General features: G+C 52.2%; 1 protein-coding gene across 2 annotated transcripts in view; it reads right to left on the bottom strand.

The window, feature by feature from the left end:
- Positions 1-2,539: 2,539 nt before the first annotated feature.
- SGSM1 (small G protein signaling modulator 1) overlaps positions 2,540-13,214 on the bottom strand; it is a 29,150-nt gene continuing 18,475 nt past the window's right edge. The window contains exons 16-25 of one of the 2 annotated variants that reach the window (XM_030460862.1): positions 12,740-12,868; positions 11,974-12,156; positions 9,992-10,063; positions 8,770-9,342; positions 8,181-8,305; positions 7,215-7,297; positions 6,854-6,963; positions 6,482-6,578; positions 5,923-6,090; positions 2,540-5,343 (exon numbers count right to left, since the gene is read on the bottom strand). In XM_030460862.1, the coding sequence (XP_030316722.1) occupies positions 5,255-5,343; positions 5,923-6,090; positions 6,482-6,578; positions 6,854-6,963; positions 7,215-7,297; positions 8,181-8,305; positions 8,770-9,342; positions 9,992-10,063; positions 11,974-12,156; positions 12,740-12,868 (1,629 nt within the window). In that variant the 3' untranslated portion in view covers positions 2,540-5,254. The remainder of the gene's footprint in view (positions 5,344-5,922; positions 6,091-6,481; positions 6,579-6,853; positions 6,964-7,214; positions 7,298-8,180; positions 8,306-8,769; positions 9,343-9,991; positions 10,064-11,973; positions 12,157-12,739; positions 12,869-13,214) is intronic. The other variant, XM_030460861.1, reaches the window with a different exon arrangement.

The raw sequence follows: 13,214 nt of genomic DNA on the forward strand, positions 1-13,214 counted from the left end.
AGAAATAGCTCGGTGTAGATAAACTTAATTGGAATTACTGTTTAATTAATGACACCAGCATGGACCTACCTACACACATCCAGCACCCAGGGCACCTTCTTCCAGACCACTGTTGATCCAGGCCCAGTCACCTTGCTGTGGCTTTGAGTGCTCAATAAAAACTAGCAGGAGTTTTTCTATCCCCATGGAGCAGGTATTCTGAGGAGAAAAGCAGAAGTCTGTCCCCAAAACCAAGATAAAAGCACCCAAGCATCCCACTGCTCCCCCAGAGACTGAAGTTTTGGGGGAACTCCCCCTGCCCTCTCTGCCCAGGGGCTGAGCAGCCCTAAAGAACAAGCCAGGGTTTGTTGACTTGAAAACAGATGAACCATAGAGAATAGAGCTTTATTTTCTTCCTTTCTGAACAACAATAAGGAACGGTTTACATAAAAAACAAAAAGCATGGATAAAATAATACAAACCAGATATTACACCACAGTGTGGAATTCAAATCATCTCAGAACATTAGCAGCACTTCTACAAATCTATTAAAAGCTGTAGTGCTCCTGAAGCTCAGATAGAGCAACTCCCAGAGACCCGAATGGCATCCAACAGAGGAAAGCAGCAATTCCGTGTAGGGCAACAGAAAAGTCTCATGTCAGGACATCAGATACATTCACAACCCCACTGCTGAGAGGTAATCCCTGGTCCCACGGAGCCTGGGGTGGCACCTGTCACCTCCACGATGGCTGCAGCAGGGTGACAACAGCCCCGGGTCACCCTGCCAAGCTCTGCAGAACACCCCCTGGCACCAGGGAAGCAACAATCACGGGGCTGAGGTGGGTTTCCAGCAAAGCTTTTCATTTATTCTCTCTGTGAAAAGTAGCTCTCTCCTTCCCTGGCTTCTGGAGATTGCTCTCCAAGAGAGACTGATTTTCTGAGGGTTTAATTAGAGCTTCTCACATAGCCATGAAATTTTTAGTATCTCTGTATCCAGGATTAGGATTTTCAACTCTTTGTCTTCCCTAGCACAACAGTTTTTAAAAATTCCATCTTCTTTTTTGAAATCTTGTGCATAGTTTAATTGTAAGCATTGTTGATTAAAAAAATTAAAAAATAAAATATGGGGACCCAGACCCTCTCTGTGCCAGCAGCTTGGGAGCCACCAGAGCCAGCCATGGAGCAGAGGTTGTCACCTCCAGCTCCACCTTTGGGCTCCCTGCTCCATCCCCATGTGCAAAATCAGTTTTCAAAAGGAAGTTATCCAACTCCTGAAAGGGAATTTAGGGTTGAATATGCCTATCACAGCCTAAAATGAGACACACAGTGAGAGACTGCTATGGCTGTCCCAACAATGTACATTCTCCAGGAAATTCAGGATTTGGACAAAGTTTATAGTGGAAATCCAAACCCTCCCAGCTGTAGGGACACACACCTGTGGTGTGACTGGGGAGCACAAAGGCTCCAGGTACCTCGAGCAGGGACATTTCTGTACTGCAGGGGATGGGGATAAAAACCTCGAGTGAAATCACTGCAGTGCCTGGAACAGCAGGCAGCAGGAAGGGGCTTTTTATCAGCCTCAGGGTACCTGAAAACCTTTACAAGGATTTCTGAAAACTGGATCTGGTGAGAGTTAACCCTTCCCTATTGCTAGAAAAATTGGCACTTCACCTGTGAGTTGTGCTCTTTCACAATCCATTTGTGCTCACGTGGCAGTAAAATGCTGCAAACGTACTCATGAAAACTCCCAAACTGGGCAAAAAATCTTTGCCAGCTGTTCAGATGAGATGAAAACCATTTTGGCCTCACTGATCTATGGGCTCAGAGGCTGCCAGGAGCTGAACAGCAATGCCAAAGCAGAGAGCAGCAATTTAAGATCTTGTAAGGTGTTCTAAAAAGCAAATTTAAATGATGGTCCTGTATCTCCTGAGGACACTTTGCCACCCTGCCTCCCAGGGCAGAGATATAGCCAGCTCCTCAAAATAAAGAGGGAAAGAAGGGAAAACTATCCAGGCAGATCAAAATGGGTGAACAAATAAATGGAGAAAGAAGAATCTCATCCCATAAATTGCTATTGGCCTCAAGGTTTGGGTCTCCAAGGAGGGATTTAGGGATGGGCTCAGCTTGCCTGTGGATGGGTTCCCAGCAGAACTGTTATTCCACATCAAGAATAATCACTTCTTTTGGATCCCTTTTCACTTGTCAGTGACTGCTGACACCTGCACTGCTGGCTCTGGAGTTACAGGAGGAGTACACCTGGATCTGGCGAGGGATGGAGTTCTAAGAGGCTGAATGAGAGCAGAACAGAAGAGCAGCAAGGAGTTCCCGTGCCAAAAGTCCTCTCAGGCTTCATGAGAAATGTTTCTAACAGAGCAATTCAGAGACTCAGCACAGTCAGAAACTCCTACAGAAATCTCCCATTTAGGAGCAAAGACCACTTCTATAGTGCTCACACGAGTTACACTAAAAGGGGGATATGCCAGGAGATATTTTGGTAGGTTGAATCAGCTCTGCTCCAAAGCTGGAGATAAGCTTGTTTTATTATTATTATTTTTTCCTCTTAAATTCATTTCCAGTTTGAACATCAGAACTAAAAATCAAGCCCAGCTGAGGTCATGAACATGGTTCTGCTCTGAGCTTCCTCTTGCCATGCCAGAACAACTCACAGCACAGGGACAGTGACAGACTGGCACATCATGGAGTAGGTGCTATAGAAACCATACAGTCCTTAGAAGCAAAAGATTTCCTCTCCCCCCCTCAAAAAATAACCCATTCATTCACATATTTTCTCTCTAGGCTGTATATATATATATATATATTATATATAGACACAATTTTCTGGTAAACATTTACAAGATATTGTAAAGAACACTGAAAAGATAAATCTCCATTTGCATAACGATGCACACACACACTGCAGCACACAAGGACACACAGTAATGTACAATCAATAAATAAACACTTTTTTTTTTTTTTTTTCCCCAGAAATTATCCAAAAAACACTGCTATTGAGCGGCCCAAAGACACTCTCAGTTAATACAGACAGCAAATATTGTGCAGAATTTCTTGGCTGTTTTTGCTTAAAAACCAAGAAATGAAAAACAGAAGCTTGAAAGATCAAGTGTCAGGGATGCTGCTTGGTGAGAGTGCTGTGAGAGCTGATCTCCTGGTCCCTGTCCCTCCAACAGGGGAGGACAGAGCACTGTCCCTTCAGAGGAGGGGATGCAGGAGGACTGTGACTTATCCTGGGACCTAAAGGGAGCAGGAGCAGCCTGGCAGGGAGGACACACAAGTTTCCCACCCTGCTTGGGGGAACAATGAAAGATTCCTACATGGCCTGGCAGATTTGAACTTTTTTTCCCTGTGTCACTGCAGAGCAATCTTGCTTTGGAGATTTAATGCAGGAAAACCCAGCAGAGAACTTACCAGGTTGTTGGTACAGCTTTACTTGTTGGAGTTATGAGAAATAAATGGTCCCACTGCTCCCCCCCTGCTGCTCCCCCCGGTTGGGCTCAGCACATCCCACTCTTCCCTGGATTTCCAGCTGCAGCCTCTGTGTCCCAGCACTGCAGGAAGATGCTGCCCTGCCCAGGAGCTGCACATCTCTTCACCACACTCTGCAGAACTGTATCTGAAGCAGCAGAACTTTTCCCTTCTGCAGATTTACATCTGCCTTTTTTTCTTTTTCTTTTTTTTTTTTCCCTGCAAGCAACATCTGACACATAGCACGAGGAAATACAACACAGAGTCAGCACAGACAGATGTTCCACAGGAGAAGGGAAGCAGCAGCAAGGGAAGAGCTGATCTTCATCTTGCAGAGGGCAGGAGCAGAGCACACACACACACACACACACAGCACACGTTGCATGGAGGGGGAACACAAAGTTTTGCAGCAAAACTCGAGAGAAAGTACCCTTAGGGAGAGCCACAGCCCAGTGTCCCCCTCCTGCTGTAAGAACACCTCCAGGGCAGCCTCCTGTGGCCACAGCAAAGCCCTCCCTGACCTTCACCTCTCCTTTGCCTTTATGGTTTTTACCTGAGTTGAAAAATGAAGCCAAACCCTCTGGGTTGCAGCCTGAGGAGGTGGCAGCAGCCCAGCTCCAGGGGCTGCAGGAAAAGTGGCCAGAGAAGTGCAGCTTCCAAAAGCAAAGAGCACTCAGGGACCTTGGGCTGCTTTCCCCATCAGGGCCAGGAGAAAGAAACCCCCCAAGCCTTCACTGGAGGCTTTCAGGGGGTTTGGGGGGCTTGGCAGCCACCCCCAGCAGCAGACAGAAAACCTGCAGGCACCCAGGGGCTGCTGGCACTGCTGAGCTTTGAGTCTTCTAATTAAGAAAGGAAGAGACTGGCACCTTCAGAGGCCAACTCAGGAGAGTCCCCAAAGGCTCCTGAGCTGCCTCCCGAGGAGCTCCCCCCTAACAGAGGAGGGACAGGGGGACCAGACTCCTAACACAAGCAGCTAGAGTAAGGCAGGTATGGAAACCTCAAGTCTAGAATTCCCAGGACTAGATTTTCCAGTGTTCAGAGAGCATTACAGAGGTTGGATTTTGAGAGAAAAACCCCAGTGCTGAATTTGGAGCTCTTCCGAAAATCCATCCCGAGTTGCAGCTCTCGTGTGCTCAGGTTCTGTAGTAACAAACAACAGAAAACCCCAGGGAGAGAACAGAGCTCTCACAAAAAAAAAGAAAAATACACTAATGGGGATGCTATGCATCGAGGGACACGATCAAAAGAGGAGGAATTTCTGTGATCCAAGCCCTCCCTGTGGCTGGCAGGACCTGGTAAGGTCAGTCAGAAGCTGAGTGCTGGCAGCAGCCCTGTCCTGTCCCTGGCTGCTTCCCCAGCTCCCCAAGGAATCACTTGAATCCTGGCAGCAAAGGCTGTGGAGCCCGAGTCAGCCCCCCGGGGGGATGGCAGCTCTGCTCTCCCAGACCCCAGCCCAGCCCTGGGATGCTGGCAACCACCTGGGCAGTCGTGGTGGCCACCACATGTGCTGCAGGAAGGCCAGGGACTGCCTGGGTCCTGCCTCCAAAGCAAGTCCTCAGCCAGGGAATGCAATTGTACAGATCTTTGGTTAAGTCACAGGAGAAGGCTGAAGATCTGAGCAGGACCCCTGGACCTAACCCTGAACACAGCACGTGGAGAGCTAAGGGAACTGCAGTCCAGAGAGCAGCACGTGTCCAACTACCTCATTCCCATAGGAGTGGCACTTGGAGAAAAAGGAGAAGGGAGGAAGGTTTGAAGGGGAGTCCTGGCTCTCTGTCTGGATGCTTTGCCTTCATTTGTTCTCAATCAGAGTCTGGACTTTATAGACAAGGTCCCGAGCCAGCTTCAGGATCTGCTTGGTGTTGTGTCTCTCAGCCATCTCTGGAACACAGACAGGAGCACAGAGAGAGGTCAGAGCAACACAGCCCAGGCTCTGCAGGACCCCCATCCCACATCCCTGCTGCTCAGCTGAGCTCCAGGATGGAACCTGAGAATTCCTGCCCAAGTCCCCAAGCACCATCCCTCAGAGATGGTTCTGAGGAGCCCCCATCACCCAACACTTCACTGTCATGTTCCAATATCAGCATCCCACAGCCATCCAGTGTCACCATCCCACAGCCATGCAGTGTCAGCATCCCACAGCCATCCAGTGTCACCATCCCACAGCCATCCAGTGTCACCATCCCACAGCCATCCAGTGTCAGCATCCCACAGCCATCCAGTGTCAGCATCCCACAGCCATCCAGTGTCAACATCCCACAGCCATCCAATATCAGCATCCCACAGCCATCCAATATCAGCATCCCACAGCCATCCAGGATCAGCATCCCACAACCATCCAATGCTCTGTTCTACACATTTACCACCTCAGCCCATTCCTGACTGGACTCAAGACAGACACCTGCTGCCCAGGTCTCAGCAGCTGCCACAGGTTCAGCCCAACAGAACCCAAAGCTGTACCATTGAAAAACTTGATGATGTCTGTAAAATCCATGTTGTTCTCCAGGATGATGTCTCGGTACATTTCCACCAAAGCCAGGGCAATGAAGAGCACATAGTGAGCAGAGGACACGTGTGCAGCTGCCCAGATGGTCTCCCAGACAGCAAACACATCATCATACACCAGCTCTGTGAACAGGGGAAAAACCAGCAGTGACTGCACCAGCCAGGGGGTCACAATCCTCCTGCAGCACTGGGAAGACACTCTGGGTGGTTCCTTCCCACAAGAACCTGTTCCAGTTGGAAGGAATAAGGAGAGACAAATATTCCAGCCTGCAGCAGGTGACAGAAGCTTCAGGACAGAAACCTGGGTTATGGTTGAGACTCAGCAGCAGCTCTGGAACAACAGGTTCTGTATGGAGACTGAGAAGTCAGCCACAGCTCTACCATGGGGAAAGCAAAACAGGAATGTGTGGTAAGGACCTGAGACAGCTGAAGGTGCAGAGTGTCTGGAGAAGCCTGGAAACACAGCAGCACTTGCCCTCCCTCCCTCCCCATGTGCTGCCTCCCCAGCACACACCTCTCTTGAAGTCCAGGAGAAACCATCGGTAGCAGAAGTAGAAATGAGTGTAATCCCCATTCTGGTGCATCAGCTCAAAGAGCTCAGAGTCCAGAATCTGTCAAGAAAAGCAAAAGGAAACTCAGCAGTGCCCACCAGAGGCACCACCCCCTCCTCTGCCTGCATCCATGCCCCCAGCTCTCCTACACCATCTCCACACCAGCTTCTCCCTCCTTTGCAATCCTGACACACACTACCCCAGGCTGTCTTTACAGCTCCCTACTCTCCCCTCCTGCTTCCCACCTCCAAAAGCTCCTTTCAACTCTTCTGAGTCTCCCATCCCAAGCTTTTTTGCCTCCTCTGGTTTGAGAGGCTGTGCCAAGTCCCTCCTACCTGGATCAGGGATCTCATGTTGGCAAAGTGGGTGTCCATGGCTCCCCCGTGGGGAAAGTTCTGGTTCATCCTCTTCATAAGCTCAGTGAAGCAGCTGAAAGCCAAAGCCTCTGCACAGGGAAGAGGGAAAGTCACTGCTTGGCTGCAGGGACACTGCCACACAGCAGGAATATCCCTCCCTGCTCCAAAAAGATCCAGGTACTGGCCTCAGAAACACACAGACCCCAAGCTGGGCTCCCAGGAGACAGCCCCAAAGCCAAACAGGAGCCCACCCCCAACCCCTCCCATTGCAAAGGGTCCCCACCAACCCAACAGATCCCACCCCACCCAAAGGGACAATGGGGCAGAGCCACCAACTCACCATCATCCAGGATGACCAAGAGAGGAGCCAGCAGGTCACACATCCCCTGCACGTACCCGATCTCAATGTGCTGCCAGATGTAGCTGCATGGTGAAAGAGCAGGAAAAACACCCTGTCAGTCCTTCTGGCACAGCCTTGGATCAAGCCATGACCATGGCCATGGCAGGGTGTTGATCCAAGGCTGTGCCCATGGCCATTGCAGGATGAGGAGTTGGTTAATTCATCATCCTCTTGGCTCCCAGCCCTGCAGAGATATCTTCCCATATTTGGTAGCAAGTCAAAATGTGTTCCCAAAGGACTCGGATCCACTGCTGGCACCAGGGGACAATTTTTTTTGTTTTGTTTTGGTTTGTTTTTCCATCTTGCCTGCTAGTTTTCCAAAGGCTGCTCTATCAGCAGAGATCTCCAGCCCTGGCTGTCAGCTGAAGTGAGAGCTCTAACGAAGCAGCAGCTTCTCCTCCGATTTGCAAGATGAGTAATAATATTTCAGCTCTCTCTGCCCCTCAAGCAGCCACAGCAGCTGAGCTGGAGCTGTTTGGAGCCAGTGAAGATCACACAGCCACCTCTTAAGTCACAGGGACCAAGCAAAGAAAACCAGCAATGTGCCCAGGTCCCTGGGTCGGCACCGAACGCTTTGGGCAGCTCCTCATTAGCTCTGATCCTCATTAAAACATTTTCCAGAGAGCAGGAGGGCTGGGGGGGGGTTCAGACCAGGAGGCAGCATGCATGGGGAGCCCTCTGCTTCAACCAGCAGCCCAGACCCAGCAGTCCTGGGGTTGGGGTTGGAGCAGCAGCTCGGGTTGGCAACCACAAGGTCCTCGGAGCTCCGGCACGCCGAGATTTAGGGTAAGAACTCAGCGAAACTCAATGACCAAAGCAAAGCTGGTGGTTCCAGCCTTAAGGTGAATTTAGGGGAAGTAGCCAGCAGCATCAGGAGCCTTCCCCCCCGAGGCTGCAGCCCCCCACCTGCACATGATGTTGCGGAGTTTCTCCAGGTTGCTGGGGGTGAAGTACCAGTAGTTGCGGTCACAGCGCTGCACGTCCTTCTCGATGCGGTGCAGGTTCACGGTGTACATGTCCAGCAGCTCTGGCTGCCCAGAATAAAAGCATAGCTGGTTGGTTTTCAATCAAAATAAAAAAAACAAAACAACAAAAAACCCACCCAAACAAACAAACAAAACAAAAACCCCACCAAAAAACAAAAAAAAAAAAAAGAAGAAAGCTGCAAGGCCAAGGGCGCGACAGGGTAGAGGAGAAGGTGCAGGGTCCCTGAACACACAGCTGAAGGGAAATCTTTCACTCTGAGGACATCCAGACACTGGAATGGTCTCCCAGGGGAAGTGGTGGATTCCCTCACACTGTTTAAAGTCTCAGCTCAGGGGGGTGCTGGGACATCCCATATAAACCACAGTACTACTGAGAAGAGTTGGACCAGATGACCCATGAGGTCTCCTCCAGCCTGTCAGTCTGTGACTGTGATCAGCACAGGCAAATCCTGCAGCAAACAGGGAGACACTCAGGAGGAAACCAACTCAGGAACCAAGTGCATGCTTACAGAGTAGGTGACACCCGTCAAGGAGACAGCAGAAGCTTCAGTGTTGGTCAGGTCAGCTACAGGCAGAGAATCCAGCTGGGGGTACAAGCTCTCCATCTCGGGCTCCTCAGAGAGGGCACCTTCACTCTCTACCAAGCTTTGCTTCTCAGCCTCACTGTCTGCCCAGCTCTCCACCACAGTCAGGGCCACGGACTCGTGAGCCCTCGTTGAGCTCTCAGCCCCTGGAACAAAGTCCACGCTGCCACTGGTGGGAAATTCCCCTTCCAAGCTGTCCTGGCCCTGCAGCTTCTCCTCCAGCGGGGCACTGTCTGAGTCCTGGGGGGCTGAGACATCAGAGCCACCAGCTTTTCCCTGAGAGCTTCCTGAGGATTTGTTGGTTTCCAGGGTGCTGTCCTCGTTGCTGAAGCTGCGCTCGGAGAATCCTGATGTGATGGAGAAGTTCTGGGAAGAGGGGTGGCCAGAATCAGGGGAACAGGTCCCATTGGGGACCGTCCCATTAGGGACCTTGCTTGGTTTGCCATCTTCCAGCTGAGCATCTCCCTCCTGTTCCACTTCATCAACAGACTCAAATACCTGCAGAGCACAAGCAGAGCCACGTAAGAGGGAGCAAACCCCCAAGTTTGGGGCAAACTGTTGGGCACAAGGACATAATGGCCCTGTGCCCAGGAGCAGGGAGGAAAATCTGCTGCTCTGGATGTGCAGTAGAAGAAAGCTGAGAGGTGCTGAAGGCATTTTAACTCAGCAGTGCTCTGCCTCCACACCTTCAGCCTCGAGCATCCCTGTCTCATTTTAGCCAGGCTCCTGGGGGGATGTCTAGGCACAGCCTGGATTTTGGCATGGGTTTTCTGCACAGCTCAGAGCTCACAGTCCCCGCTCCAAATGGCTTTTACCCAGTGGGATAGGTCGGGCAGAATGTCATTTACCCAGGTTGGTTAAACACATGGGTACTGACAGATGGAGCAGCCAAGGGCCTCCAAGCGTGAGGACCACAGGGGGGTTGATCCCTCAAGCCTGGGCAGAGCAGGTTGGTGAAAATTAAGCTGAGCAGAGAGCAGTTCTGCCCTGAGCAGCTCCAGGGGCTGTTTGCTGAGCCCTTTGCCTCCCCTAACACTGCTTCTCTTTGCCAGAAAATCGTGATGCTCACCAGCCCGAGGTGGCAGAGCTGTGTGGGGCTGCTGGGTGGCCCTGGAGGAGCAGGAGGGGACGAGGTGCTGGTGCTCACCTGGGTGCTGGAGCTGGAGTCACTCTGCAGCCGGGCGTGATTCTGTCTGCCAGAGCTGCAGCTCTGAGATGACTGCAAGAGAGAGGGAAAAAGCAGTGAAAAGGCAAGCAGTGTGGTGTCTGGAGCAGAGGGAGGCTCACCCCGGGCTATCAGAGCTGGGCACATCTGCACGTGAGGAGCAAGAAGATGATGCACCCACTGACTTCTCATACTTGACCCAGGAAAGGTGGTCCTGTCACAGCAGGTTTGTCCCCCAGAGCAGCACCCTGCCCCAGCCTGCCACTGACATTTACTGCTGGAGAAGATGGCAAAAAACCAAAAGTTCCAGGCCAGCCCAGTTGTTTGAGCATTGTATGTTTGGGTCTGGAAGGAATCCCTTTCTTCTGGTCTTCAGAGAGGTCAGGCTGCCTCCCTGGAGTGCAAAGTTCTACAAAGCTCTGTCCTAATTTGGCTGCAAGGCAGCTCACCCCCTCTCAGTTTACATAAAGGATGAAGTCACAGACTATAAAACAATCCCTCCAAGCACATTAATGGGTTTTTTCCTTTTCTTAAAGGACAAACATTGATGTTTCAAGCCAGACTCAGTCAAGGGAGCTCCTTGAAAAATCAACAGCACCCTTGTCTGGCTTCCAGCTGAAACACAGAAGGAAGAGATGGGCTTTGCTCTGCCTCAGGGATCCCCTGGGGGCCACCAAGACCAGCAGGAAAACACTTTCAGCAAGAGTTCTCCCCACCCTTGTGCCGTGGGTGTTTGCTGGGCAGGGCTCTGATGGGGAGAGGAAGGGTGACAGTTTTCCCCCCGTTACCATGGGAACGTTTTCCAACAGGAAATGTCAGGCTGGGATGGCAAAAAGGGGGAACCTTTGTGTGTATGAACTCTGCCAACTCCCCTCTCAGAACAGGCAGATGTGGGCACAAAAAAGAGAACTGGAGTGGAGATGCTGTGGGGATGGGAAGGATGCCCAGGGCCCTCCCTACACCTGTGCACACAGGCAGCCTCCATGGTTGGGAATGAGCTTCTGTCTTTCCAAAAGCATCCCAGGGGACACTGGTGGGGTCTCCAGGCCCTTTTTGGGGTGGTCTCATTCACTCTGGGTGGGGCAGTGCCAGGTCAGGTGCTGCTCTGCCCTTCCAAGCCGTTCTCCTCCCAGGACAAAGCCCACATGGAAACACTCCCTGTGCTCTGTTCCCAGGACTCCCTTTCCTTTAAAAGGCTTTTCCCTCCACACCCTTTGGTTTGGGATGGGGATCAAATCCCTTCTGTGCTGCTAATGTGCTGAGGAACTGATGGAAAAGGCAGACAAGAAACCCACTGACTTGTTTCCCAGAGGTAATGGGCACCTTTTCTTCTCCAGAACACCCACAAGGAACATTTCACAGGATTGGGGAGTGTGTCTGCATTTGGACATGTGGCTCCACACACGAGTTCTGGGGTCCCAGCTGCCCCCCTGCTCACTCCCTGGCTCTCAGGCACCCTCTGCCCACCATCCCCAGGAGGGGCAGGGACCAGGAGCTGCTCAGACCCCGTGGCTGCAAGAACCAAACCCAATTTGTTAGAGCTCTGAGATATCACCAGACAGCAGCACACAGGACAGAAACTGGGCTTGTGCTGCAGGTGTTACTAGAGTCATATAAATATCAGGAAGAATTTTGTCACTGTGAGGGTGGCAGGGCTCTGGCCCAGGCTGCTCAGGGGGGTTTGGAGTCTCCTTGCCTGGAGACATACAAAGCCCACCTGGAGGTGTCCCTGTGTGACCTCCTGCAGGTCACCCCGCTCTGGACTCCATCAGCTTTTGATGTCCCTTCCAACCCCTCACTTTCTGTGATTCTATGCCTGCTGAACAGACACAGAGCAGATGAAAGAGGAAGGAAAGCTCCAGCTGGCAGGGATGCAGTGAGCAGAGCTCAGGCAGGCAGGGTGAGCACACAGCATCCCTCCCCTCCATCCCTCCTGCAGGACAACCCGGAGCTGAGGCCCTCACCTCATTGCTGATGGTGGAATCCCTGTGCATCATCCTCTGGATGTGGGAATCCAGGCTGGCCCCAGAGGAGCACTTGGCCAGGGCTGCTGCGTGGGACTCCTTCTCCCGCTGCCGCACGATGGCCTCGCAGCCCAGCCACTCAGCCATGGTGTGCTCGTAGCAGGAGCGGGTCTGCTGGTCAGCCTGCAGTGCTCAGGGACAAGAGGCTCTTCAGAGTCGTGTGGGGAGGGAAAGACTTCAAATCCCACCAAACCCAACACCACCTTGCCCACTGAGCTGTGTCCTGAAGCATCACACCCTGAACGCCTCCCGGGGATGGTGGCTCCAGCACTGCCTGGTCCAACGCCTGAGCACTCTTTGAGCAATGAAGTTTTTCCTAATATCCGATCTAAACCTTTGCTGGTGCAGCTTGAGGCCTCTGGAAGAGCCTGGAAACCACCTCCTGCAACCCCCAAACAGCCCTGCACAGAGCTGCTTGTATTAGCTATGGGCCATAAAGTCACCCATCTGCACAGCACCAGCCACAGCCTGACCTTGCACAAATGAGGACAGAAAGATTCCCATCCATCTCCTTGCTGCCTTCAGGGCACTGAGCACCAGCAGCTGCACAGGGAAGCCCCAACCTTGCTCCTATCACTTCCTACTTATCTGTCTTTCTCCCACCTCCAGCCGTGGTACAAAGGGGGCACAGAACCCAACGGGGTTCACAGGGTGGACACTCCAAGCTGTGAAATACCCAGGGGACACTTAACACACCCACACCAACCTCTTTCCTCTCTGCCTCTGTCATCCCAAACTGGTAATGGCCCAGCAGGAAGGGCCAAACAGCCTTCCTGAGCTCGTGCTGGATGCCCCCGTAGTAGATCAGCCGCAGCAGCTCCTGGTCCTCATAGCTCTGTGGGAAGAGCTGAGAATCAGCCTGGAAACACAGCCAGGACCACAGCCTGGCAGACCCAAGGGCAGCCCCAGCCCAGCTTCCAGCACCCTGAGTGCTGCCCAGATGCTGATCACCCACAAACTCTCTGCCCTCCCATGGCAGGTGGTTCCTCTCATCTTTCTCTGGGCTTAGGTCCAGCTGCAGGTGGATGTTTTGGGATGTTTTGGGCCCACCCAAGCCCCTGAAGGTCACTGCTGTGCCTCTGGGTGCTGGCAGCAGGTCAGGACTGCAGAATTGGTCCCTCCTGCCCTAGCAGTGAGCTGGGACACCCCCTCAGGACCCCAGTGCTGGGGGTGATGGACAC

This window comes from Calypte anna, chromosome 15 (genome assembly GCF_003957555.1).
Source record: "Calypte anna isolate BGI_N300 chromosome 15, bCalAnn1_v1.p, whole genome shotgun sequence".
Lineage (NCBI taxonomy): Eukaryota > Metazoa > Chordata > Aves > Apodiformes > Trochilidae > Calypte > Calypte anna.